At 49.3% G+C, this 26,071-nt stretch overlaps 1 protein-coding gene across 3 annotated transcripts in view; it reads left to right on the top strand.

Annotated features, from left to right (window-relative positions):
• The window catches only part of LAS1L (LAS1 like ribosome biogenesis factor), a 58,123-nt gene extending 32,322 nt beyond the window's left edge, over positions 1 to 25,801 (top strand). For all 3 annotated transcript variants that reach the window (XM_059732783.1, XM_006270119.4, XM_019487865.2), the window contains one exon: positions 25,356 to 25,801. In XM_059732783.1, the coding sequence (XP_059588766.1) occupies positions 25,356 to 25,446 (91 nt within the window). In that variant the 3' untranslated portion in view covers positions 25,447 to 25,801. The remainder of the gene's footprint in view (positions 1 to 25,355) is intronic.
• Positions 25,802 to 26,071: the final 270 nt, after the last annotated feature.

Genomic DNA, 26,071 nt, shown 5'->3' on the forward strand with positions numbered 1-26,071 from the left:
TCAAGAAATCATTACCAAGTTTCTCCTGCATCCCAGTGGGGAAGCTGCTGCCTCTTCACAGACTATTAGGTGAATGAGTGGAGATGATTTTCAAAACCTGCTGTGGCTGCTGTATATACTGTGGGTAAACCAGCTTAACAATGCTTTCTTTGCCAGAGCTACACCAGGGTAAAGACAGGGTACATCCAGTCTCTGTAAAGGTTTATGCAATGTACTGGGAGTGCTGGGGGAATCTTAAGCTCAGGGGCCCCAACCTTTCCTGGCCCACAGGCAATAACACCGACAAAGTAACATGCTGCTGGTAACATCATGCTTCATCTTCCTTGCCCTCCTCAGTCTGAATGCATTAATTCCCTGTGGCTCTAAGCAATGTAGGAGGGTGGAGGGAAGGCGGGGGTAGGGATTGGGGATCACTTCTTCAGCTGAATCATCCCCAGCCGAGTTCACACGATGGCAACGTTCCTGTTTGAAGGCTATTTTTCAATTAAGCTGTGATAATCACCCTCCGAATCCAAGAGCTCTGAATGGCTTTGACATCGAATGGCTGCTTCAGTGTCAAATCAGTTGCACCTCTTCCGTTGCACTGAAGGGCCTTAAACATAATTCCTGCCATGGAAATTCCTGAGAATATAAGCAAATGGCAATTTCTGCTGCATTTGCTAGTTCTACTGCACTGAAAACCATAAGAGCAGCAATTCTCCAACCACTATCGTCTGTGGAGCCCTCCTTGTTGTTCTGCACAGTATAACTGGAGAACCCCCATGGTGGGGGCTTGGACTGGCAGGTAGGGACCAGAGGATAGGGCCGTGGAAAATTTCGCTTACCCACTCACTCCCAGTGCCTCTGCCCCAGCCCTGTGGCACAGGTGGGGAGCAGCGTGCAGCCCTGACCTTGCATGCCCCGCAGACTGGAGTGAGCAGCACCAGTGGGGAACGAGCTGGTGCTCAGTGCAGGGGAAAAGCAGCTGCTCCCCTTCCCCGTGGCTGGTGCCCCGTGTGACAGCCGCTCACAGCCCGGGCAGGGCTGTCCTGCTTCTCCACTGCATCATCAGAAAGCAGGCACAGGCAGCCCCGTGCAGGCTCCAAGTGGCTGCAGCACATGGAGCTGGCCATGGGTGGGGGGGAAGCGGCCGCTTTTCCCCACGCTGAGCACCAGCTTGTAACCTGCCGTCGCTGCTAGCCTAGACCCTATCCCCAAAACAGGTGTAATAGTGCCACCGCAGGGCTGGGTGCCGTCCAGTCAATACATTCGAGAGAACAAGCTTATTGGCATGCATGCAGTGCTTCACTGAGGGTGGGTGGGGGCGCTACATTACATCTATTTCAGGGTGGAGCGGGCATGCTTAGCTTTACTGTAGCATTTCTGGTATGGTCCTTTTGCCCTTACATGCCCTCACTCAGCTGCAAGGACTGTGCTGCTGCTTTGTCAGGATGAAATTAGATATTGATGGAATTTGGCCAATAATGGCAACACATTGCAACTGGCTTCACTCAAATAGAAATGAAGATGCCAGCTAGTCAGGGAGAAAATAGCTATACTTCCGTAGCATCCCACATCTGGGACTGTTAAAAGGCTCCAGTAACTGTTAAATAGGTCTCAGTATCTCTGCAAGATAGGTCATCATTGTAGGCAATGCAAGGGGTGGGCTGGGAGTCTGAGGATAACTACGTAAGTTGTTAGCAGATGCAGGCACTGTAACCCCCAGACTCCCTGTTTTAACCACCAGACAAGCTCTTTAAAGCAGAGCACCTGGCCATTTGTTTCCTGATTATTTTCCCATTGGCGCTATTGAACAGTGAAAGTGCGACCTCTTCCCAGTATTATGCAAGCAATAGACTTTAGGACTGAGTGATAATTTACCAGGTCAGATGAGCCATGAACAAGAACCAACACAGCATGTTTTGTGGAGGAAATGTGCTCAGGGGTTGAATCCTGGGATTCAGAGATCAGTTTTCATTTAATCCTCAAATCCCTACTGAAGCTATTGGGTGTTGAGCATTTACCATCTGAAATACTCAGGCACCCCAGTTATACAGCTAAGCATTTAGGTAGGCGAGATAAGAGATACGAATAGGGAGCTGCAGCAGAATTCCAATTAACAAGAGCAAGTGTAATTGGTACCATTTATCAGCTTGCCAACAAACTCTCTGACAGTCTTTACCTGTCACCCACTTCCCATGGGCTCTGTTCATTTTGCTTTGCGTGTTTGATAGAATCATCACTCCTGCTCAAGGAGACTGTAACAAAACGCATGAAAGAGTAGTGTGATTCATTACTCTGGCTCGACTGAAACCTGTTACTAGATGCCAGCTGTAGAATTTGCCCTTCCTGACTCGATGGTGGTAGGCGTAACAAGCATGCTATAGTCCCAGCATATTTCTCAAGATTGGTGATGGTGTGACATTTCCAAAGTTGCAGGGATGAAAAGTTACCATGGGATCACCCTGTTTCTACTTTATATGTATGTGAATTACCATGCATATATACTCCTGATCGGCCGGTTAGGGTATGAAAGGATCTGGACCTTGGACCACACTAAACATTGCCCCTAGCTAGCTGTAGGCATACAGTCCCTGCCTCTGCACTCACTGATTTCCTTTGTTAGGAAAATTCACTAACGTTATGGGCTTGATCAGGATGCCTTTTGAGATCAGCAAGTCCCTTGTCATTGAAGACTGATTAAATAGGAAACTCTTGCCAAGGAGCCTCTATAGTAATCCTTTCTCCTACATCCTCAGCCCATCCTAAAGAATTTAATACATATCTGTAAATGTGAATTGAACTGAGTACTGGACACTTGCTAGCCAGTGAACTGAATCTACTAGCCGGAGGCGATGCACAAACCTTGCAGAAGAGGAGAGAAGCCTAGTAGGCTTCCCTTACATCTGGGATGCAAATGCCTGTTTAAGAGGGGGAGCAGAGGCCAGAGCCATTGCTTTGCAGCCCTCCACATTTCTCGGCTTCTGGCTGCCTGTCTGGAGTGCCTCGTGCTTGCTACATGAGCAAAGAGCAGTATTACTTCCTCTCTTCCTGCCTGCATGCTCTGCCTTAGCTCAACTCTACTGTCCATTACCCCCATCCAAGGAAATAGGTCTCTCTGACCTTTAATCATCTACTCAGAAGCTTCTGGAAAAGAAAAGAATCAGTCTCTAACCCTTCCTGCCTCTTTTTACCCCCTTCGTCCCTTCCTGACTCATTTAGCCCTTCCTTTCATAGCATTGTATTCTCTTCCTACACCAAGGCCACACCTTTAATGCTCCTGCAGGGACTGCTCCTTGCATCTGACAAGCACCTGGTCATCATCTCTGCTGCATTCTAATCAGCAATGGCATTAACTAAATACTCCTCATTTTCACTCTCCTCGTGCCAGCTGTCATGCTTTCCCCACGGATTGTTTCCTCCTTACCACTGCCAGCTGCATTTGTCAAGCCCTGCTAATGCATCATCGTGCTGGAATTTCATGGGAGGCTGCTAATATTGGCTGCGATTCTTGACCTTTCGGCAGCCTACAGACAGTGTTTCCAACATGCTGTTAAGGTTAAAAAAAAACCAAATATGTGATTTACACGAAGGAATTCTCCACCTCCATCCACTTGTATTCAGAGGTCCTGAATAAGTTCCTGATGAACAGAAAGCAGAAATGGCCACTGGAGAATTATCATGTGGTTGGTGGCAGCAGCTGAGACTCACTCAGTGGTGATTTTAAGGTCCTTTTTCTCTCACCCCTTTTCCATATTTCTCCGGCTGCTCATGTGAAAACATGTTGGCTGTGTTAAATAGCGTGAAAGAGTTCAGGTTTTCCTGCTTCTACAACAAACAGAAGTAGCAGGTGAATGTGATGATAGAGCTGATAGCCTGGAGCCCTTAATGGGTTGTTTCTTTGCAGATCACTTTTTATACAAAGTAAAAGAGTTCCTTTGGACCATCTTAACTTATGGGAGTTTGGGGGCATATGATGGTTTCTCAGAGGGGATGACAGAACATTTGCAGGAGAAAGCATGGAAGGATTTTTCTTAGAGAACTGGTAAATTTGAAAGGTAAACCTTACTCTTGTTCTAGCTTCTGCTATAGTTGTAGTGACAGGCTGCCCTTGTATCAGTAAGGTGAAAGCTGCAGCTCAGGTACTGCTAGGCTTCCTGTTTAAGGAGCGTAGCAGTTTGGCATCTTTTAACCAGGACTCTCACAGGACATTAAAAAAATCATAACTAAGGGACCTGCAGTAATGTCCCTTAGAGGAAAAATGTATCAGTGTAAAAGCCATAGCTGTAAAGAGTGAGAAGAGCATGAAGAAAACTAATAAATCTCTTGGGGTCCGTTTCTCGAGCCTGTGTTGTAACGTCCTAGAACTGGGTATTCAGCTATTGTGCTTTCAAGGCTTCCTCTTTATAACCAGCTTTTTTTATTTGTTCCATGGACTCGCGAGTGAGTTTTGTTTTAAAGGTCAGGTTTGCAGACTGCCTGAGTGACCTAGGGAAGGCAGGGCACTGGATAAAAAGCCATGTACAAGCAAAGATCCCTTCTAGCTTTGTATACAATCCTGGAAAATAGTTGGTGCCGAAATGCATTTGCAAACTTTTAGACATTTTCCTTTGCTTATAAAGTGCTCTTCGGCTGTTTCAAAGCAGGTGAGGCGTACCTTATCTGCACTTACCAACATCACTGCCTTTAGAGCAAGGGTGTCCAACCCTTTTGAATGTGGGGCTGGATCAAGAACTTTTTATCACCCAGTGGGCCGGCAAGTCATATTCAAGACCCCACAGGAAGTGGTCCTTGGAGAGGGAAGGAAAACCATTTGTGGCATTTGCAGGCATTTTCTGTTCTGTTTGTGCTTGAGGATCATTCAACTGTAGTGCCAGCCCATTGTTCTCCAGAGTAAATGTCTGTTCTTTGCCTGCTCGCTCTATGAGCCCAAGGCGTAGGTACAAACAGCTGTATTTCTTACCCGGCACCTGGGGGCAGTGGAATCCAAATGTTAATCAAGATTATTAAAAGATGAATCCAGTTTCTGGAAAGCCAGGCACCACTTGGCATACTCTCCAAGGCTATGCTACACCAGCACAGACTATACTCTTCTAGCTGGGGTCTTGCCCACACAGCTACTGTCCTCTGCTTTCTTGCAAAGCAGTGAAAGCAACAGAAACATGGGCAAGCAGAAAGCTCCACCAGTTGTGTGCAGAGAGCGTCCTCCGCCTCTGCGGGGAATCAAGGCTCAAGTGCAGAATTCCCAGAGCGCTGGGCCCGAGATGGGAATGGTCATGGCCAGTCCCAGGTCTGTGCCAAGCAGTAGATAAGGGGGCTACGGACAACAGCTAAGAGAAACACAACTGATCATCAAATGCCTTTGCTAAGAACACCGGGGCAGATGCACGAGGCTCTTGTTAACTGCTTCAGACCAAGCACTTGCTTTTGACAGAGGCAGTTCATACACTTGTCCCCTATGTGGTCAACCAAAGACTGCGGCGCTGGTGTCGTCAGGAAGGCTTTGGATTTCATGACCACAGCCCGCTCTTTGGCGAGAGAGGCAGCGAGCTGCTGGGAAGAGATGGTCTCCACCTCTCTCCCCTAGGGAGGAGGCTCTTCTCAGCCAGACTGGCTGACCTGCTCCACCGGGCTTTAAACTAAGCCCGCTGGGGGACGGGGGCACGACCGCCACTGCTGGCCTGCTGAGCAAATCTTGCAAAGCCAGCGGATCATGGCACTCAAGGGAGCCCGCCCCAGCCCGGGTAAAATCTGTGGGCAAGCAAGGAGCCCCCCAGGGGGCGCTTGCCTGCCTGTACACAAATGCCAGGAGCTTGGGGAATAAGCAGGAGGAGCTCATCCTCCTGCTCAGTGCAAACAATTACGATGTCATAGGGATCACGGAGACCTGGTGGGACTCCACCCATGACTGGACCACGGGGATAGATGGCTATACCCTGTACAGGAGGGATCGTGTAGAGAAAAGGGGCGGGGGTGTAGCTCTCTATGTTAAGGAAAGCTACGCGTCCCTGCAAGCTGATATTGGCGACCAGGGTGGACGGCTGGAGACCCTCTGGGTTAAAATCCGTGGGGAACACGGCACAGGGGACACAATGGTGGGAGTCTATTACAGACCTCCCACCCAAAGTCCTGAGCTAGACCAGGAGTTTGCCCGGGAACTGGCTGAGGCAGCTTGCTCCAGGACCATGGTTGTCATGGGTGACTTCAATTACCCAGACATCTCGTGGGAGGATCGCTCAGCAAAATCTGAGAGGTCACAGAGCTTCCTCTCATGCGTGGATGACCTCTACCTGACTCAAGAAGTCTATGGGCCAACGAGAGGCAAAGCGCTGCTCGACCTGGTGCTGGCTACTGGGGAGGACCTAGTCGGCGACCTAGTGATCGATGGGAAGCTGGGTGACAGCGACCACGAGCTGATCACCTTCACCATCCGCCGAAAAGCTGGCAAGTCGGTCAGCAACACGCAAGTCCTTGACTTCAGGAAAGCCAACTTTGACAAGCTCAGGAGGCTTGTCAGTGAGGCCCTAAGGGACTGTGACCGCAGGGAGAGGGGAGTTCAAGAAGAGTGGTTGCTCCTCAAGGGAGCGATCCTCAATGCACAAACTAAGTCTATTCCATCTCGGAGGAAAGGCAGCAAGAGGGCACAGCAGCCCCCCTGGCTCTCCAGGGACCTAGCAGACCTCCTGAGGCTAAAAAGAAAGGCCTACAAAGGATGGAGGATGGGAGTCACCTCCAAGGAGGATTATTCTGCACTGGTCCGGTCCTGTAGGAAGCAGACCAGGAAAGCCAAGGCTGCAACTGAACTCCAGCTAGCTTTGAGCATCAAGGACAATAAAAAGTCCTTTTTCAGATATGTGGGGAGCCGGAGGAAAAGCAGGGGCAACGTTGGACCCCTGCTGAACCAGATGGGGCAACTGACAACTGACACCCAGGAAAAAGCCAACCTATTAAATAGGTACTTTGCGTCAGTCTTTCATCACTCCCATGGGACGCCCATGCCCGCTACAGGGTCGGGACGTCCGGGTGAGGGTGATCCCCTGCCCTCCATTAATGCTGACTTTGTGAAGGAACATCTTGAGAAGCTGGATACCTTCAAGTCAGCCGGCCCTGACAATCTTCACCCCAGGGTACTCAAGGAGCTGGCGAGCATCATAGCCCAGCCTCTAGCGCGGATCTTTGAAAAGTCTTGGCACTCTGGTGTAGTGCCCGAAGACTGGAAGAAGGCCAACGTGGTGCCTATCTTCAAGAAAGGGAGGAAAGTGGATCCGGCTAACTATAGGCCCATCAGCCTGACTTCTATCCCGGGGAAGATCTTAGAAAAGTTTATTAAGGAGGCCATCCTTAATGGACTGGCCGACGCCAACATCTTAAGGGATAGCCAGCACGGGTTTGTTGCGGGTAGGTCTTGCTTGACCAATCTCATTTCCTTCTACGACCAGGTGACCTATCACCTGGACAAGGGAGAAGAGATTGATGTCATATATCTTGACTTCAAAAAAGCCTTCGATCTGGTGTCCCATGATCACCTCTTGGAGAAACTGGCCAATTGTCGCCTTGGGTCCCCCACGATCCACTGGCTGGAAAATTGGCTCCGGGGTCGGACCCAGAGGGTAGTAATTGATGGAAGTCATTCATCGTGGTGTCCTGTGACCAGTGGGGTCCCCCAGGGCTCTGTCCTTGGACCCATACTGTTCAACATCTTCATTAACGATGTGGACACTGGAGTCAGAAGCGGACTGGCCAAGTTTGCCGATGACACCAAACTTTGGGGCAAAGCATCCACGCCAGAAGACAGGCGGGTGATCCAGGCTGACCTGGACAGGCTCAGCAAGTGGGCGGATGAGAATCTGATGGTGTTCAACGCCGATAAATGCAAGGTTCTCCACCTTGGGGAAAAAAAACCCGCAGCATCCTTATAGGCTCGGCAGTGCTATGTTGGTTAGCACTATGGAAGAAAGAGACTTGGGGGTCATCATTGACCACAAGATGAACATGAGCCTGCAATGCGATGCTGCGGCTAGTAAAGCGACCAAAACGCTGGCTTGCATCCATAGATGCTTCTCAAGCAAATCCCGGGACGTCATTCTCCCCCTGTACTCGGCCTTAGTGAGGCCGCAGCTGGAGTACTGCGTCCAGTTTTGGGCTCCACAATTCAAAAAGGATGTGGAGAAGCTTGAGAGAGTCCAGAGAAGAGCCACGCGCATGATCAGGGGTCAGGGAAGCAGACCCTACGATGACAGGCTGAGAGCCCTGGGGCTCTTTAGCCTGGAAAAGCGCAGGCTCAGGGGTGATCTGATGGCCACCTACAAGTTTATCAGGGGTGATCACCAGTATCTGGGGGAACGTTTGTTCACCAGAGCGCCCCAAGTGATGACGAGGACGAATGGTCACAAACTACTACAAGATCGTTTCAGGCTGGACATAAGGAAGAATTTCTTTACTGTCCGAGCCCCCAAGGTCTGGAACAGCCTGCCGCCGGAGGTTGTTCAAGCGCCTTCATTGAACACCTTCAAGATGAAACTGGATGCTTATCTTGCTGGGATCCTATGACCCCAGCTGACGTCCTGCCCTTTGGGCGGGGGGCTGGACTCGATGATCTTCCGAGGTCCCTTCCAGCCCTAATGTCTATGAAATCTATTGCTTTATTCTGACCGGGTCACATTCAATTCTCTAAGGGCACAGAGGTGTTCAACTGCAGCTGGACTTTCCCTTTTCTAGAGCCCCTGGTCACAGGTGTGCGCGCACATGTGGAGGGCAACAGAATCACCTCCAGAGCGTGGCAGCACACAGATTTGGGAGTACTTGCCCAAACGTCCCACTACCAAGCAGAAATGTCCATGTATGCCAGCTAGGAAACAAATGGTTTAAGGAAGCAATTTAATGCTTTGCTATGCAGGCAAGTATAGAAAACCAGGACAAAGTGCTGCAGCCATGTTACCCACACACAACTCCCTCCAGATTGCAGTCAGCAAGTCGAGATTTCCCTTGTAACAACTAGGCATGAGGCCTTTTGTGGTACTCATTAACAGATTACAGGCACTGCTTGCCAGACTACCTGTGTTTTACATGACTCAGGTTAATATAAAACCTGTTCCCGTATACAGAAAACCAGTGAGCCAAGTCTACAGGCACCATAACTGAGTTCTTTCATAAAAAGGAACTGGTCCTTCAGAGAACAGAACAAATATCTGATAATCAGGCCAGCCCCAAACTGGAGGATGCACTGAAGAGCATAATCCTGCACTGCAAAGGCAACAAATAGAAACAAGTTCATAGTTTCAGTCTTGAGTTCCTTAAGCGATTAAAAAGAGAAAAAAAAATAATAATTTTTGAAAAACCAGGTGGCGCTTTGAAAGTATCACCCATCACAACTAGATATTGTGGGCCCTTTCCACCTGTACCCCAAGCTGGCGTTTGATCAGAATAGGATAATTTCTGGTCATAGAGCAGCTCTTGCCACTCAGAGGGTGCACGAGTACAGACACGTTCTCAAAGTTTTAAGGGCCTTTTGAGCAGCCTGTCAGACCACGTGCTGTAAGGAGCCTTCGCAAGAACAAGCCAGGCAAATCACAGGAAAGCAGCACTCAACGACTAGAGGACCTTAACTAGTATGTTTTCCTGAGCAACGGGAAAAATCCAATTTGCAGCAATGCCACACTCCACTAAGCCACCCCCTGCCCTCACTCATGACTTAAGAGTTAATGTCATTACCAACCCGGTGTGAAAATCTGAGGCCAGACACTGACATCATTTGGTGTAATCCAGGAAGTTTGCTAACAGCATGTTCATCAATGGCAGACTGACTGCCAGTCATGAAGGCTGAAACGGCACCATCATTGCTGAGCAGGGGAGCAGTGCTTTACTGCTTGGGATTCGAGAGAGACAGCCCTATGCTATAAACGCTGTTCTTTAGCTAGGCAATCTAGTACACAGTCATGTGTCACTACGGTAAAGCCTCGAGGTTATTTAGCTGCTCGATTGTGCTCAGATGTTCTGGAAGAGTCTTGTTTCTCCAAGCTGCAGGAGTTTCGTTCCTGTAACAGCTGGTGTGGTCTACACAGCGTGCTGTATAGACGACTGGAGAAGTTGTGTCAAGGGCTCCACAATAAACTACTGAGGGGCCGAGTCCTTGTTGCTCAGACTGAGACAAACAGGCATCAAGGAAACAGACCACAGGACCATGTAACTGGACATCGGGCAGCCTTATGGGAGGCAACGCTCCGTGAAAATCCCGCAGCCCGAGCTGTCCGCGCACTGTTGCTCTTACTGGTGTTCCAGGCCTCCAGCTACCCAGGATACATGAGATCTCACATTCTTGATTTCAGGGAAGTCTTTAGGAAGAAGGCAGTCTCCCAGCCCCAGTACCCAGTCAACTGTGCCCTGCTGGTGACTTGCAGGAAATCACAGAATCTCTGAAATCCAAAAAACATTTCTGAGCTCCCACGGCGCCTATACACAAGCATGGAGGCTGCTCTGACATGCTGTAATTACAGTCCAATTGAAGGGCGGTCCCCCCACTAGGATCCCTCTGTAAATATCAATGGCCAGTGCTGACTCGGTGCTCCTTGCTCCCGGCTGGCTGCTCCCAGGCCCCAGCCCCCCAGTGTGTGGGGTGGGGGGCCCCAAGCAGCCCCTCGCAGGCCGCAACTCTGCCAGCCTGCAAAGGAAAAGCCACGAGAGGAAAAGGGGAGAGTCCATTTTTAAAGTTTGTTTGCGACCCTTTCATATATTCTTGTGATCCACTCTTGGGTCACGACCCACAGGTTGAGAAACACTGATCTAGCTGACTTTCCTTTGAGCCAATAGGCGGCAGGCTGTGTAACGTCAGTGGGAAGCAGCAGTAAGAGGTATTGAGCTCAGGTAAAATCAAGGGCTCTCCTAACACACCCGTGCCTGGCTCGTGCCACAACAGGAACACAAGTGGTCGCTGACTGGAGTGGAGTCGTGCTGTTCTCCTCAAGGTAGGACTAACTGACAGCTGTACATGCACCTACATTTGTGCCTGGTGGATAAAAACATAAGCTAACTCTCTAGAGACTCACTCAAAGTGCTGGCAGCTTTTTAGTTTAGTGCCTTCACCTCCACACATTCCCACGGAGCTCTGACAATGCTTGGGCAACAGGCTGCAGGATTTTGTAGGGTCTCACAAAGGACATCCAAGGGATCTGACCCACTTTGGTTTTTTCCATGAGCCTCTTGCTGTGTAGCTTACCTCAGTGCTAGTAATGGGGTGTGGAAGAAACAAATGCAATAGATGACAGCTGAATACAAAGGTGTCGCTTCAGCAGTAAGTGTGAATTTGTGGCAGGGCTGTTGGTGCGGGTGAGTAGTTTGTTCTGAATGTGGTGGGGAGAAAGGATGCCATTCAGTCTTGTGATACGAGACAACGGCCAACCTGGGGGAAACCTGTTTTTTGCCAATATGTTCCCTGTGGGCTGGGGGGACTTTCTGTGGTAATGCCTGGAAGAGGGCCGGAGGGGGGCTTTTGCTAGCGTCATTTTTACTTATGCTTGCTCCTAAAGCACTCTAAAAGCTAGGGATACATTTAGCAATGTTTCTCGGTGACTCAAGCTTTTTGCATCTTGCGGTTGAGAATGGAGGTTGTTTACTCTTATCTTCAAACCTCTGTTCTTTATGTGTGTCTTGGGAACGAAAGAGGAAGAGGGCAAGTGACTTATCGGATGCAGCTGACTTCCTGAAGAAATCACCTAAAACTAATTTTTTTTTTGGCTGTAGCTCCTCATGGTTTATAGCCTGACACAGAGGCAGAAACCAGGCACCACAACGCGCTGTGGTGCTGCTTTCTCTATGTAATATAAATGAACCTTCACTTCCCAAGCTCCTTTATCCCAAGTTATTTTACTTACTGGGTGTCTGCCAGTATGACCTTGCCAGGACTGAAATGCAGCGTTCTCTGATGTGGAAGCTGGCAGTCATTCAGCAGTGCACTGTTAAACAGCCAGGATATTAGAAACCAAAGGGGAGGAACAGACACTGCATTTGTCCCTGGACAAGGTGTGCCCGTGTGTCCCAGAACTGAAATATCCCAGGATTGGCATGGACACGCATCACCCTTCTCTTCGGGGTTAGTGAGGAGCTGAATGGCAGAAAAACAGCAGTGCATTTATTCAGCGCTGCAGTCCCGGGACAGCCACTCAGGCGCACTTCACAATGCCCTGGGTTAAACGCTTAGTTACTCCTTAGTTTTCTTTTAGGATTCATCCTGGGACTATAGACAGGGATATTTGAATGACTGCACTTTGTCCTAGGATAAAATGGTTTTCCCTAGGACAGATGTCATGGCTGTCTGTAGCCAAACTCCAGCTAGAGCACATCAAGTCCACCCTCCATTCACAGGAGGTTGTTCTCTGCAGTATTTTCTCCAAAGCCTTCTCCAGGATAGTTTACAGTATGGCAGCATCCTGACATGCTGAACTGGAGGATGTCTGCTCCTACTGCACTGAAGCTACAGGCAGGAGTCGGAAGGTTTGACAAACTAAATGTCAGAACTGGCAGTGCTGACAAAGGAGGGCATGTGATGGGATGAGGACTGGGATGAATGCTGGGGCAAAGTTTAAAAGGGCCTTGAAGAGCAAGGGCAAGATCTTAATCTTGATATTACTTATAAGGAAGAAGCCAGGTGACATGGCCAGAGGAACAGGCTCAGCAGCTGGCTCTCACCTCCTTTCAAATACTGGGTATCAAACTAAGCCATCTGTTATGGTACAGAGTCTCACAGAGACTGTATGGAGTAGGCACAGATCATCTTTTGCACACAAAGACTGATTTCTCCCACACCATTTCTGCTGAAGTGCAGAACTTTCCATCCAAAGCTTCGACATAGTTGGGATGTTAAAGAAAAGGCAGGTTAATTGTTGATGCCTGGCTCTGTCTGAGCTAGCACAGATTGGGCAATTGTGGCTAGCAGAAATGTAGCTGCTGCTGATCTGTGCGTTGCTTCCTGAGATGCTCATCTGAGCGAGGTCTGAATAGGAACAGCATCGGCAAAGATCCAGGTCATCCCTCAGCCCTGGAAAGCCCAGATTGTGGTCCTTAACCCCACTCAGCTGAGGCCACAGCAATATTTAGTAAACACTGTACGAGCCATTCTAGTATATCAAGGGCCAGGGCACCGTGCCACAGTGGAATAGCTGAAACATTATATAGCTAGGAATTATGGTGTTAAGACTTACCTTGAACTCAAGTGGTGGATTCAGAGCATGGCTTTCCCACTCCAGAGGATTTAGCTTGTGTAAGATGAGAGCTTGGCTAATGGCCCCTCAGCTCCATTAACATCTACCAGAAGGGATGTGTAAGAAATTGCTGAGATGCAGAGCAGCAGGGAGGGGGGAACCACGGCTCCACTGGGCCTCGTCTAAGCTCACAGCTGGGTTTGGGGACATGGGTCATGTTCAGAAGGAGTGAATGGTGTTTGGGTGACAAATGAACTTTCTCCAGGGCATGGCCATTTCCCACCTGCCACTCAGGAGTGTGCTGCTTAGTCCACCATGGAGCTTGGGCTAATCCAGAATAGTGAGAACAGGCCTGACCGGTAGATGCAGCCTGGAGGAACGGTCTAGCTCAGCCAAAGTCTTATTCTGAGAGGCAAATTTAGTTGCTTTAAAATGGGACCAGCCTCCCAGTCCTTCTCTTGCATGGGGTCTTCAGCTCTGGGTTTCTGAAAACGGTAGAGCTTGTATGTGATGAGAGTGAGTGGATGTGTCACATCTTTGAATGCCCTACTGCAGGCTTATCCAACATGCGGCCCGCCAAGCCATTTTCTCAGGCCCGAGGTCCCTCGCTTGGGACAGGCGGGTGGGGGAGAGGAGAGGAGGGGAGCTGCTCACCCCCTCGGGGCTGGGCTCGCCACGTGAGCCAAGTCCCGTGCCATCCCCCCTGAGGGCTGCGCGGCGTGGGGCTGCCCCAGCCGTGCCTGACGGGGCGAGCTGGGGACAGCGCCTGCTTTTCTCTGGCTCGGCCCCTTGCCCCCGGCTTCCCGCCCGCCTCCCGGGACTCGCTGGGCTCAGTGGCCGCGGGGCAGGAACAGGCGCGGCGCTTGGTGCAGCCAGTCGGCAGGGCAGCCCCAGGGGGGCCTCGACAGGCAGGGTCCTAGCGTGACCTCTGCAGGGCGAGGCAGTGGGAGCCGGTGTCCGCCAGACCCCAGGCTCGCAGTGCTGAGGCCGCAGGGGCTGCATGCATGGACAGCCAGGCACCACGGTGAGCAGGGCCGTGTGAAGGGCTATGGTGCAACGGCTGCCTTGCTCCGGCCCCCCTCAGGCAGCGCCGGCTCGTGGGGCTGCACTGCTTGGGGGATGGGGATGTGGAGCTATTTATTTCTCCCCTTCAGTCTCAGGGGCAGTGGCTGGCTGGATGCAGAATGGGTCCCTCCTGCCCCTGCCCACCAGCAGCCTTGCAGCAGCAGGCAGGTGCAGGAGGGCTGCACAGGCAGGGTCTCTCTGGCCCAGGACAGAGGCTATAAAGGGATGTTTGTCTTGGGTTATAACAACTGACTGGCTTGTGGTGCTAGCTGACAGCGCTGCCCATATGGGACCCAAACCCAGTAATGGCTGGGCTGCCCCAGCCACGAGACAGAGACACCGGGACTGGCACCAGGAGACAAAAGTCCTAGTCCTGCCCTGACTCTGAGGCATTTGAGGTTGCACTTGGCATATGATGGCAACACCTGCACACGTCAGGCTGTACCTTACGTATTATGACTATACCTGATGGCTGGGGGTCCACATTGATACCACAGTATTATTACATGGTGATTTTGAAATGGTGAGTTGTTTTTAACTTCACCTGTCTCTGCCAAACTAGTTTTTCTATGACTAGCATTAATTTTGGGTCTGTTAGCCACAGAGCCTACCCTACGTTCAAAAGATGGCGAATTGGAGGAAACAAAAAATTGATGCTGAATGTCGAGTTTTCAAAGATAGTTGGACCGCTGATTTTTTTTGCTCTTCAACATAAACGGGAACATCCTGTGTCTGATTTGCCAAGAGAAAGCCGCTGTCTGCAAGGAGTACAATGTGAAGCGACATTATTCTACAAAACATGCAAAGAAATTTGACAACCTGGTGGGTCAGATTAGAAGTGATCGGGTGAACTCTCTAAAACAGAGCATGAACGGGCAGCAGGCTTTTCAAAGCTGCGAGGCAGAACTCTGAGGCAGCGACCACATTCAGTTATTGATACTCGAGGCAATAGCTAAGAGCGGGGAAACCGTTGTCTGATGGAGAATTTGTGAAAGATTGCTTGGGCATATTTACATCTGTGGTATTCCCTGACAAACGGTCAATGGTGGAGAAAATCAGCCTTTCACATCAGACAGTTGCTAGAAGAGTAGATGACATGGCATCAAACGTTGAAGATTCACCGATGAAAAGACTCGGTGCCTGTCAGTTTTATAGCTTGGGGGTTGATGGAAGCACAGACGTGAGTGATACAGCTCAACTGGCAATCGTTGTACGAGGAGTAACCAAACAATCTCATGTTGTTGAGCAACTGCTTGACTTACGTCCAGTGAAAGGCAAAATGATGGGATAGGATATTTTCAAAGAAGTGAAACGTGTCTTGTTGCAGTTCAGTCTTCCAGAGGACAAACTCTGGTCTAACAACTGATGGAGCCCCTGCAGTGATAGGCAAGCACAATGGATTTGTCAGTTTACTGGTCAGGTCAGTGCCTCAGGATGTCATCACACATCCCTGCATCATTCACCAGGAACAACTGTGTGCAAAGGCCCTGGAAATGAAACTTGTGATGAAAGGTTGTTTCTGCAGTCAGTTTCATAAGGTCATAGGGGCTTAATCATAGACTGTTCCAAGCATTTCTTGCTGAGAAAGGATCAGCCCATGATGACGTTATTTACTTCTGGCAAGTTCATTGGCTCAGCAGGGCAGCCACACTAGCCAGACACTCGTCACTGCTTGATGAAATTAAAACCTTCATGACAAACAAAGGAAAAGATGTCAGCTTCATGGACGATGGTGCCTGGCTGAATGACTTGGCATTCCTAGTTGACATCAGCAAGTGACATCTTGCAGATTTGAATATAAAACTACAAGGGAAGGATCAATTTGTCAACAGACTGTTTGAACACCTCCACTCCTTCATTCCTAAGATGGAATTGGTTCAGGAACAGTTGAATAAAAAGAATGTCACCCATTTCACAATACTATTAACAAGAAGTGCTGAGACTGTGAACCGTGACAAGTATTCTGCACTGATTGGCCGTCTGCTGGATGAGTTCAAACAAAGATTTGCGGATTTCAGGGAACACAGTGATGAGTTGAAGCTGTTTGCAGATCCGTTTGGAACGGATGCCACCGATGCTCCTGACACGTCCCAAATGGCACTAATTGACATCCCAAATAACGGTGCCTTGAAGAGAGCTTTTGCAGAACATGACCTACTGACATTTTATAGTCAATATGTTACATGGCACTCTTTCCCAAATCTATTGAATCATGCACTTCGGCTCATTGCACTGTTTGGCAGCACGTATTGCTGTGAACAGCTTTTCTCAAGAATGAAGAACATAAAAACAAAATCAAGATCACTTTTAACAGATGGACATCTATCTGGAATACTCCGCATCGTCACATCAAGTGTGCCGCAAAACTTGTGCAAGCAAAAACAATGCCAGGCATTACACTAAAGAAATCAGTGTTCGTTGTAGTTTTCAGAAAGTTAATAAGAGTAGCCTTGTACATATCGTTGTTTTTATACTGTTTTTATACACTTACAGTGGGGATTGGAGCATGCTTGTTTTCTTGAGACTTGACAACGGTTGTTTTGCCACCTGTCTCTTCTTTTGCCTGGATAGTTCCTGTTGTAACAGAATGTCCCCAGTTATGAACCTCACTGGATAACTGTGCTGTATACTTGTTTCAGACTGAACACTATGCTCAAGAACAGAGCATGACCAATCTGGGCTCCAACGTAAATTTGGAGCAGGTAAAAATCTTTGTAAAAATACTGTCCAGTGTTTGGATTGTTTGCTTTTGTTTCTCTTTGTGGGGGCTTGGGGGTTCAACTTGTTACTACTTGTTAAAGATGTGTTACTAACAAGTTATTAATGCAATAAAAGTAAATCTTTTTGAAGATTATTCTCAAAAATGCCCATATTTTGTTGTTTTAATTAGTTTCCACTCTGGCTGATATCTTTTCCACATTTGATCTGTCGACTTGCATTATGCTTCTTTCATTCATTGAGAAGTGAGTAGAAGCAGAAGTGTTTATTTTAGTGAAACATTTGGTTGTTGCTTTTATATTGTTTTTATTTTGGATTTTAAGCCACATTTCCAGACCCATTTCATTGTCACTTCCTGCAACTTCATTGGTGTCAAAGGTCACATGACATCACTTCCTGATGTGATACCGCTTCCTGTGAGGTCTTTGAATATGGCTCGCCAGCCCACTGGGTGATAAAAAGTTCTTGATGTGGCCCCGCATTCAAAAAGGTTGGACACCCCTGCCCTACTGTTTAATTCAGTCCCTCCTTATCCAACCAGCAGGCGGCTGGTAGAAGGTACAGAGCTTCTTGTCAGGGCACCTCTGGCCAACCTGCTGTCAGCAAAGGCTTTTGGGAGCATACGCCTATCTTGTAGCTGTCAGAGTTTTGCAAAACGGTTCATCATCACTTCTTGAACGTCTCCAGCAGCCTGCCCTAAACCACCAATTCTGGTGCTGGAGAGAATGGGCTTTTATGTCCTTTTACTCTGAGTGGTAGAGCTCCCATGCAACGTGCCATTCAAAATAGCAGGTTGTGGTGGCAGAAAACTGTCCTTCTTGACTGACAGCCAGGACTGCCTGCTGATAGCAGTGTAGGTTACTGCTAGGAGAAGTTCAGGTGGTGGCAAACCTTTGCTAGAAGGCTAGGTCAGGTCTAATCGCCTCTAATGCATCATTTTGAATGATCACTTCTCTCCGAATAGCGCCCTCAGCCAGGGGCTCCAATTCCTCAGTCAGAGCCTGGATGGCACCTTGAAATGAGTCTGAGTGGGAACCTTGGGTCCCTGGGAGCTGGGCCCCTGGGAATCCACTGTCAAGCCTTTTGTGTGCAGCACGCTGCTTAAATCTCTAAAGCAAGCCAGAAGGTGCAGTTTCTCCCTGTCCTTGGGAAAAGCTCTCCACGTGGCCCCAGATACCTAGGGGTAACTATGGACAGCAGCCTTTCTTGCTGGCTGTGGAGAGGGGATGGGTGGGCTCTTGTTTTCCTCCTCATATTCTCCTCTTTGCTTACCTTCTGCCTGGTGCTAGCCTGAATTCTTAGCGAGTTGAGGACGTGTCGTGCAGCTCAGGTTACTAGAAAATCCGTGCATCAGGCATTAGAAAAAAAGAAGGTATTGGGGCAAAAATAACCACTTGTTCAGTTGCTCCAGCCATCTGCATGTGGGGAAAGATGGTGTTACTGCCTTTCAGATCCTTGCTGGGCCTGACTTGCAAGGAGTTTAGGATAAGAAGTGTCCAGCCTTTGCTAGTACTCAGGTGGACGTGGCAGGAAAGGAGTTACCTGCGGATTGGCACGTCAAGAAAGGCTGGCATTGTCTGAGCACCTGTAAATTCTTGCAGTTCTCGTTGCAGTGCATCCTTTTCTCCCCATGTTACAGAAGGGCAAGCGGGGTCCCAGAAGGTTAGCTGCCTGCCCAGGCTTGAAGAGGATGCTGTTCAGCCCACAGTTGCAGTTTGTTACTCTGAAATGCTGCGAGGCTGTAAAGCTGAAGTTAAATTTGGGAGAGGCAGAGGGGGAATCCTGTAACCAAAATGCAGCATGGACTGCACTGTTATTCAAGGTAGGAAATCGGCTCAGGAAGCCTTGACCTTCACATTGCTTTGCTTTTGGGAGGCCATGGGTCTCCTGCAATGGGAAGAATAGTGTCAGCACTGACTGGGAAGGCAGCATTGACCACTGGCAGGCTTGTGTATAATCTCACTGTACCTGTTGAGGGAGGTGTTCAGGCCCATGTGTCTGTTTTTTCCATGTGTGCCCAAGGTCTAGCTGGTCTAACTGGGCTCCACTTCCTGGTAAATAGTTCGGAATTGTCTCTGGTAAAACCTTGGGCACTTTTACACGTGGTCCGGCAGTGGGGGGACCGCCCTTCAATTGGACTGTAATTACAGCATGTCAGAGCAGCCTCCATGCTTGTGTATAGGCGCCGTGGGAGCTCAGAAATGTTTTTTGGATTTCAGAGATTCTGTGATTTCCTGCAAGTCACCAGCAGGGCACAGTTGACTGGGTACTGGGGCTGGGAGACTGCCTTCTTTCTAAAGACTTCCCTGAAATCAAGAATGTGAGATCTCATGTATCCTGGGTAGCTGGAGGCCTGGAACACCAGTAAGAGCAACAGTGCGCGGACAGCTCGGGCTGCGGGATTTTCACGGAGCGTTGCCTCCCATAAGGCTGCCCGATGTCCAGTTACATGGTCCTGTGGTCTGTTTCCTTGATGCCTGTTTGTCTCAGTCTGAGCAACAAGGACTCGGCCCCTCAGTAGTTTATTGTGGAGCCCTTGACACAACTTCTCCAGTCGTCTATACAGCACGCTGTGTAGACCACACCAGCTGTTACAGGAACGAAACTCCTGCAGCTTGGAGAAACAAGACTCTTCCAGAACATCTGAGCACAATCGAGCAGCTAAATAACCTCGAGGCTTTACCGTAGTGACACATGACTGTGTACTAGATTGCCTAGCTAAAGAACAGCGTTTATAGCATAGGGCTGTCTCTCTCGAATCCCAAGCAGTAAAGCACTGCTCCCCTGCTCAGCAATGATGGTGCCGTTTCAGCCTTCATGACTGGCAGTCAGTCTGCCATTGATGAACATGCTGTTAGCAAACTTCCTGGATTACACCAAATGATGTCAGTGTCTGGCCTCAGATTTTCACACCGGGTTGGTAATGACATTAACTCTTAAGTCATGAGTGAGGGCAGGGGGTGGCTTAGTGGAGTGTGGCATTGCTGCAAATTGGATTTTTCCCGTTGCTCAGGAAAACATACTAGTTAAGGTCCTCTAGTCGTTGAGTGCTGCTTTCCTGTGATTTGCCTGGCTTGTTCTTGCGAAGGCGCCTTACAGCACGTGGTCTGACAGGCTGCTCAAAAGGCCCTTAAAACTTTGAGAACGTGTCTGTACTCGTGCACCCTCTGAGTGGCAAGAGCTGCTCTATGACCAGAAATTATCCTATTCTGATCAAACGCCAGCTTGGGGTACAGGTGGAAAGGGCCCACAATATCCAGTTGTGATGGGTGATACTTTCAAAGCGCCACCTGGTTTTTCAAAAATTATTATTTTTTTTTCTCTTTTTAATCGCTTAAGGAACTCAAGACTGAAACTATGAACTTGTTTCTATTTGTTGCCTTTGCAGTGCAGGATTATGCTCTTCAGTGCATCCTCCAGTTTGGGGCTGGCCTGATTATCAGATATTTGTTCTGTTCTCTGAAGGACCAGTTCCTTTTTATGAAAGAACTCAGTTATGGTGCCTGTAGACTTGGCTCACTGGTTTTCTGTATACGGGAACAGGTTTTATATTAACCTGAGTCATGTAAAACACAGGTAGTCTGGCAAGCAGTGCCTGTAATCTGTTAATGAGTACCACAAAAGGCCTCATGCCTAGTTGTTACAAGGGAAATCTCGACTTGCTGACTGCAATCTGGAGGGAGTTGTGTGTGGGTAACATGGCTGCAGCACTTTGTCCTGGTTTTCTATACTTGCCTGCATAGCAAAGCATTAAATTGCTTCCTTAAACCATTTGTTTCCTAGCTGGCATACATGGACATTTCTGCTTGGTAGTGGGACGTTTGGGCAAGTAATCCCAAATCTGTGTGCTGCCACGCTCTGGAGGTGATTCTGTTGCCCTCCACATGTGCGCGCACACCTGTGACCAGGGGCTCTAGAAAAGGGAAAGTCCAGCTGCAGTTGAACACCTCTGTGCCCTTAGAGAATTGAATGTGACCCGGTCAGAATAAAGCAATAGATTTCATAGACATTAGGGCTGGTAGGGACCTCGGAAGATCATTGAGTCCAGCCCCCCGCCCAAAGGGCAGGACGTCAGCTGGGGTCATAGGATCCCAGCAAGATAAGCATCCAGTTTCATCTTGAAGGTGTTCAATGAAGGCGCTTGAACAACCTCCGGCGGCAGGCTGTTCCAGACCTTGGGGGCTCGGACAGTAAAGAAATTCTTCCTTATGTCCAGCCTGAAACGATCTTGTAGTAGTTTGTGACCATTCGTCCTCGTCATCCCTTGGGGCGCTCTGGTGAACAAACGTTCCCCCAGATACTGGTGGTCACCCCTGATAAACTTGTAGGTGGCCATCAGATCACCCCTGAGCCTGCGCTTTTCCAGGCTAAAGAGCCCCAGGGCTCTCAGCCTGTCATCGTAGGGTCTGCTTCCCTGACCCCTGATCATGCGCGTGGCTCTTCTCTGGACTCTCTCAAGCTTCTCCACATCCTTTTTGAATTGTGGAGCCCAAAACTGGACGCAGTACTCCAGCTGCGGCCTCACTAAGGCCGAGTACAGGGGGAGAATGACGTCCCGGGATTTGCTTGAGAAGCATCTATGGATGCAAGCCAGTGTTTTGGTCGCTTTACTAGCCGCAGCATCGCATTGCAGGCTCATGTTCATCTTGTGGTCAATGATGACCCCCAAGTCTCTTTCTTCCATAGTGCTAACCAACATAGCACTGCCGAGCCTATAAGGATGCTGCGGGTTTTTCTTCCCAAGGTGGAGAACCTTGCATTTATCGGCGTTGAACACCATCAGATTCTCATCCGCCCACTTGCTGAGCCTGTCCAGGTCAGCCTGGATCACCCGCCTGTCTTCTGGCGTGAATGCTTTGCCCCAAAGTTTGGTGTCATCGGCGAACTTGGCCAGTCCGCTTCTGACTCCAGTGTCCACATCGTTAATGAAGATGTTGAACAGTATGGGTCCAAGGACAGAGCCCTGGGGGACCCCACTGGTCACAGGACACCACGATGAGTAACTTCCATCAATTACTACCCTCTGGGTCCGACCCCGGAGCCAATTTTCCAGCCAGTGGATCGTGGGGGACCCAAGGCGACAATTGGCCAGTTTCTCCAAGAGACGATCATGGGACACCAGATCGAAGGCTTTTTTGAAGTCAAGATATATGACATCAATCTCTTCTCCCTTGTCCAGGTGATAGGTCACCTGGTCGTAGAAGGAAATGAGATTGGTCAAGCAAGACCTACCCGCAACAAACCCGTGCTGGCTATCCCTTAAGATGTTGGCGTCGGCCAGTCCATTAAGGATGGCCTCCTTAATAAACTTTTCTAAGATCTTCCCCGGGATAGAAGTCAGGCTGATGGGCCTATAGTTAGCCGGATCCACTTTCCTCCCTTTCCTGAAGATAGGCACCACGTTGGCCTTCTTCCAGTCTTCGGGCACTACACCAGAGCGCCAAGACTTTTCAAAGATCCGCGCTAGAGGCTGGGCTATGATGCTCGCCAGCTCCTTGAGTACCCTGGGGTGAAGATTGTCAGGGCCGGCTGACTTGAAGGTATCCAGCTTCTCAAGATGTTCCTTCACAAAGTCAGCATTAATGGAGGGCAGGGGATCACCCTCACCCGGACTTCCCGACCCTGTAGCGGGCATGGGCGTCCCATGGGACTGATGAAAGACTGACGCAAAGTACCTATTTAATAGGTTGGCTTTTTCCTGGGTGTCAGTTGTCAGTTGCCCCATCTGGTTCAGCAGGGGTCCAACGTTGCCCCTGCTTTTCCTCCGGCTCCCCACATATCTGAAAAAGGACTTTTTATTGTCCTTGATGCTCAAAGCTAGCTGGAGTTCAGTTGCAGCCTTGGCTTTCCTGGTCTGCTCCCTACAGGACCGGACCAGTGCAGAATAATGCTCCTTGGAGGTGACTCCCATCCTCCATCCTTTGTAGGCCTTTCTTTTTAGCCTCAGGAGGTCTGCTAGGTCCCTGGAGAGCCAGGGGGGCTGCTGTGCCCTCTTGCTGCCTTTCCTCCGAGATGGAATAGACTTAATTTGTGCATTGAGGATCGCTCCCTTGAGGAGCAACCACTCTTCTTGAACTCCCCTCTCCCTGCGGTCACAGTCCCTTAGGGCCTCACTGACAAGCCTCCTGAGCTTGTCAAAGTCGGCTTTCCTGAAGTCAAGGACTTGCGTGTTGCTGACCGACTTGCCAGCTTTTCGGCGGATGGTGAAGGTGATCAGCTCGTGGTCGCTGTCACCCAGCTTCCCATCGATCACTAGGTCGCCGACTAGGTCCTCCCCAGTAGCCAGCACCAGGTCGAGCAGCGCTTTGCCTCTCGTTGGCCCATAGACTTCTTGAGTCAGGTAGAGGTCATCCACTCCCACCATTAATAATGTAATAGACTCCCACCATTGTGTCCCCTGTGCCGTGTTCCCCACGGATTTTAACCCAGAGGGTCTCCAGCCGTCCACCCTGGTCGCCAATATCAGCTTGCAGGGACGCGTAGCTTTCCTTAACATAGAGAGCTACACCCCCGCCCCTTTTCTCTACACGATCCCTCCTGTACAGGGTATAGCCATCTATCCCCGTGGTCCAGTCATGGGTGGAGTCCCACCAGGTCTCCGTGATCCCTATGACATCGTAATTGTTTGCACTGAGCAGGAGGATGAGCTCCTCCTGCTTATTCCCCAAGCTCCTGGCATTTGTGTACAGGCAGGCAAGCGCCCCCTGGGGGGCTCCTTGCTTGCCCACAGATTTTACCCGGGTTGGGGCGGGCTCCCTTGAGTGCCATGATCCGCTGGCTTTGCAAGATTTGCTCAGCAGGCCAGCAGTGGCGGTCGTGCCCCCGTCCCCCAGCGGGCTTAGTTTAAAGCCCGGTGGAGCAGGTCAGCCAGTCTGGCTGAGAAGAGCCTCCTCCCTAGGGGAGAGAGGTGGAGACCATCTCTTCCCAGCAGCTCGCTGCCTCTCTCGCCAAAGAGCGGGCTGTGGTCATGAAATCCAAAGCCTTCCTGACGACACCAGCGCCGCAGTCTTTGGTTGACCACATAGGGGACAAGTGTATGAACTGCCTCTGTCAAAAGCAAGTGCTTGGTCTGAAGCAGTTAACAAGAGCCTCGTGCATCTGCCCCGGTGTTCTTAGCAAAGGCATTTGATGATCAGTTGTGTTTCTCTTAGCTGTTGTCCGTAGCCCCCTTATCTACTGCTTGGCACAGACCTGGGACTGGCCATGACCATTCCCATCTCGGGCCCAGCGCTCTGGGAATTCTGCACTTGAGCCTTGATTCCCCGCAGAGGCGGAGGACGCTCTCTGCACACAACTGGTGGAGCTTTCTGCTTGCCCATGTTTCTGTTGCTTTCACTGCTTTGCAAGAAAGCAGAGGACAGTAGCTGTGTGGGCAAGACCCCAGCTAGAAGAGTATAGTCTGTGCTGGTGTAGCATAGCCTTGGAGAGTATGCCAAGTGGTGCCTGGCTTTCCAGAAACTGGATTCATCTTTTAATAATCTTGATTAACATTTGGATTCCACTGCCCCCGGGTGCCGGGTAAGAAATACGGCTGTTTGTACCTACGCCTTGGGCTCATAGAGCGAGCAGGCAAAGAACAGACATTTACTCTGGAGAACAATGGGCTGGCACTACAGTTGAATGATCCTCAAGCACAAACAGAACAGAAAATGCCTGCAAATGCCACAACTGGTTTTCCTTCCCTCTCCAAGGACCAGATTTGCAGTGATCTATTACTGTTCTTTCCTGTTGAACTTAAACTGGGGTTATTTTCACCACTCCTAAACAGCAAACAAAAACCAAACATTAAACAATGTGCTTACAGCATGGCAGTGTCTTAATGCTTTCTAGTGCTGCTTCCGTGTTGTAACCGGCTGGGGAAAATGTGGTTTGCCCATGCCCCCAAGCTGTTTTCCCCAGACGTGTTTGACAGGGTTTCAGCACATGTCCGTCATTTGGGGAATACTGTTAAATGTGATTAATTCCCCCCGTGCGCTGTGTGAGCAAGCTTTGTTTAATGGTTAACTGCTTTGGGGAACTCCCAGGGTTGAACTTGACCTCTCCACAGGATGATTTTTGCAACAAAAAGGGTTCTCCGTGCTTTTACTCGGGGAACGAGCTGCTTCTATTTTGGAAGTGGCCCAGCACAAGACAACTTCCTTAAACAAAGCAGACTTGTAACCTGGACCAGGGAAAAGGCAACATGAGAGCTGAACTGGGACTGAGAAATGACAGACACTTGATCTGCTCTAGCTTCCCGGTTAAAAGGAGAAATGTATGCTTTGCCACATGGTACCTCAGCAAGCCTGATTTTTCCTGGGCTCATTAACAAATCTAGAAATGCTTTCAAAGACATGTTGTTCTTATTACTTAAAAAAAAATCAACAGCGCTTAGTAATTGCTTGGCTTTTCTTTCTGCAGCTCCTCAGAACTGGATACATCAGTGACCGAAGGATTATTATGGACCCAGAGTGACCTCCATAGAATAAAAAGTGGCCTTCAGCTCTTCTAACCCAACAGTCCCTCCTTGCTGCCACATCAGACAGGATAAGTGGCGAACAAGAACATGTAGTGGTGGTGCTGATAGTCGATTTTGGTGGAAAGCAGTTATTCCTGAGGGGAGAATTCTTAAGACTGCTCTTGTCCATGTATGGCTACTTTTCTGTCGGTCTGTGGTTGAGTTCACATGCCTAGTAACTCCAGTATGTTTAACCAGAAAGATTAATTTTTTTGCTCCGATTTTTGTGGAATAAATTTACGACATTGCTTAGTGCCAGTACACATTGAAACCCTTCACCCTTTTTTTCCCCCACTTCCTCCCCACCCCCAAATAAACTGTCACCCAATTAAAAGAAAATCTCCCTGGAGCTTGTTTTTTCCTTTTGTATGCCAGGAGGCTTAAGAAAAAAAAGATACCAGTACATCAAACTTGAGACTTTTCTTTTTAAGTGAAGCTTATGCTCTAGTGTGTCGTATCACTTAGTAACATATTGATCTGGATTTCCTCTCAGAGAAGACAAATTTATATTAAGTAGGACTCTATATAAAGGGTAAATTTAAGGCAGTCATCCTGGGGCAGGGGACTGGACTCGATCTTCCAAGGTCCCTTCCAGCCCTAATGTCCATGAAAATCTATG

Source organism: Alligator mississippiensis, chromosome 8 (assembly GCF_030867095.1).
Source record: "Alligator mississippiensis isolate rAllMis1 chromosome 8, rAllMis1, whole genome shotgun sequence".
In the NCBI taxonomy this organism is placed as follows: domain Eukaryota; kingdom Metazoa; phylum Chordata; order Crocodylia; family Alligatoridae; genus Alligator; species Alligator mississippiensis.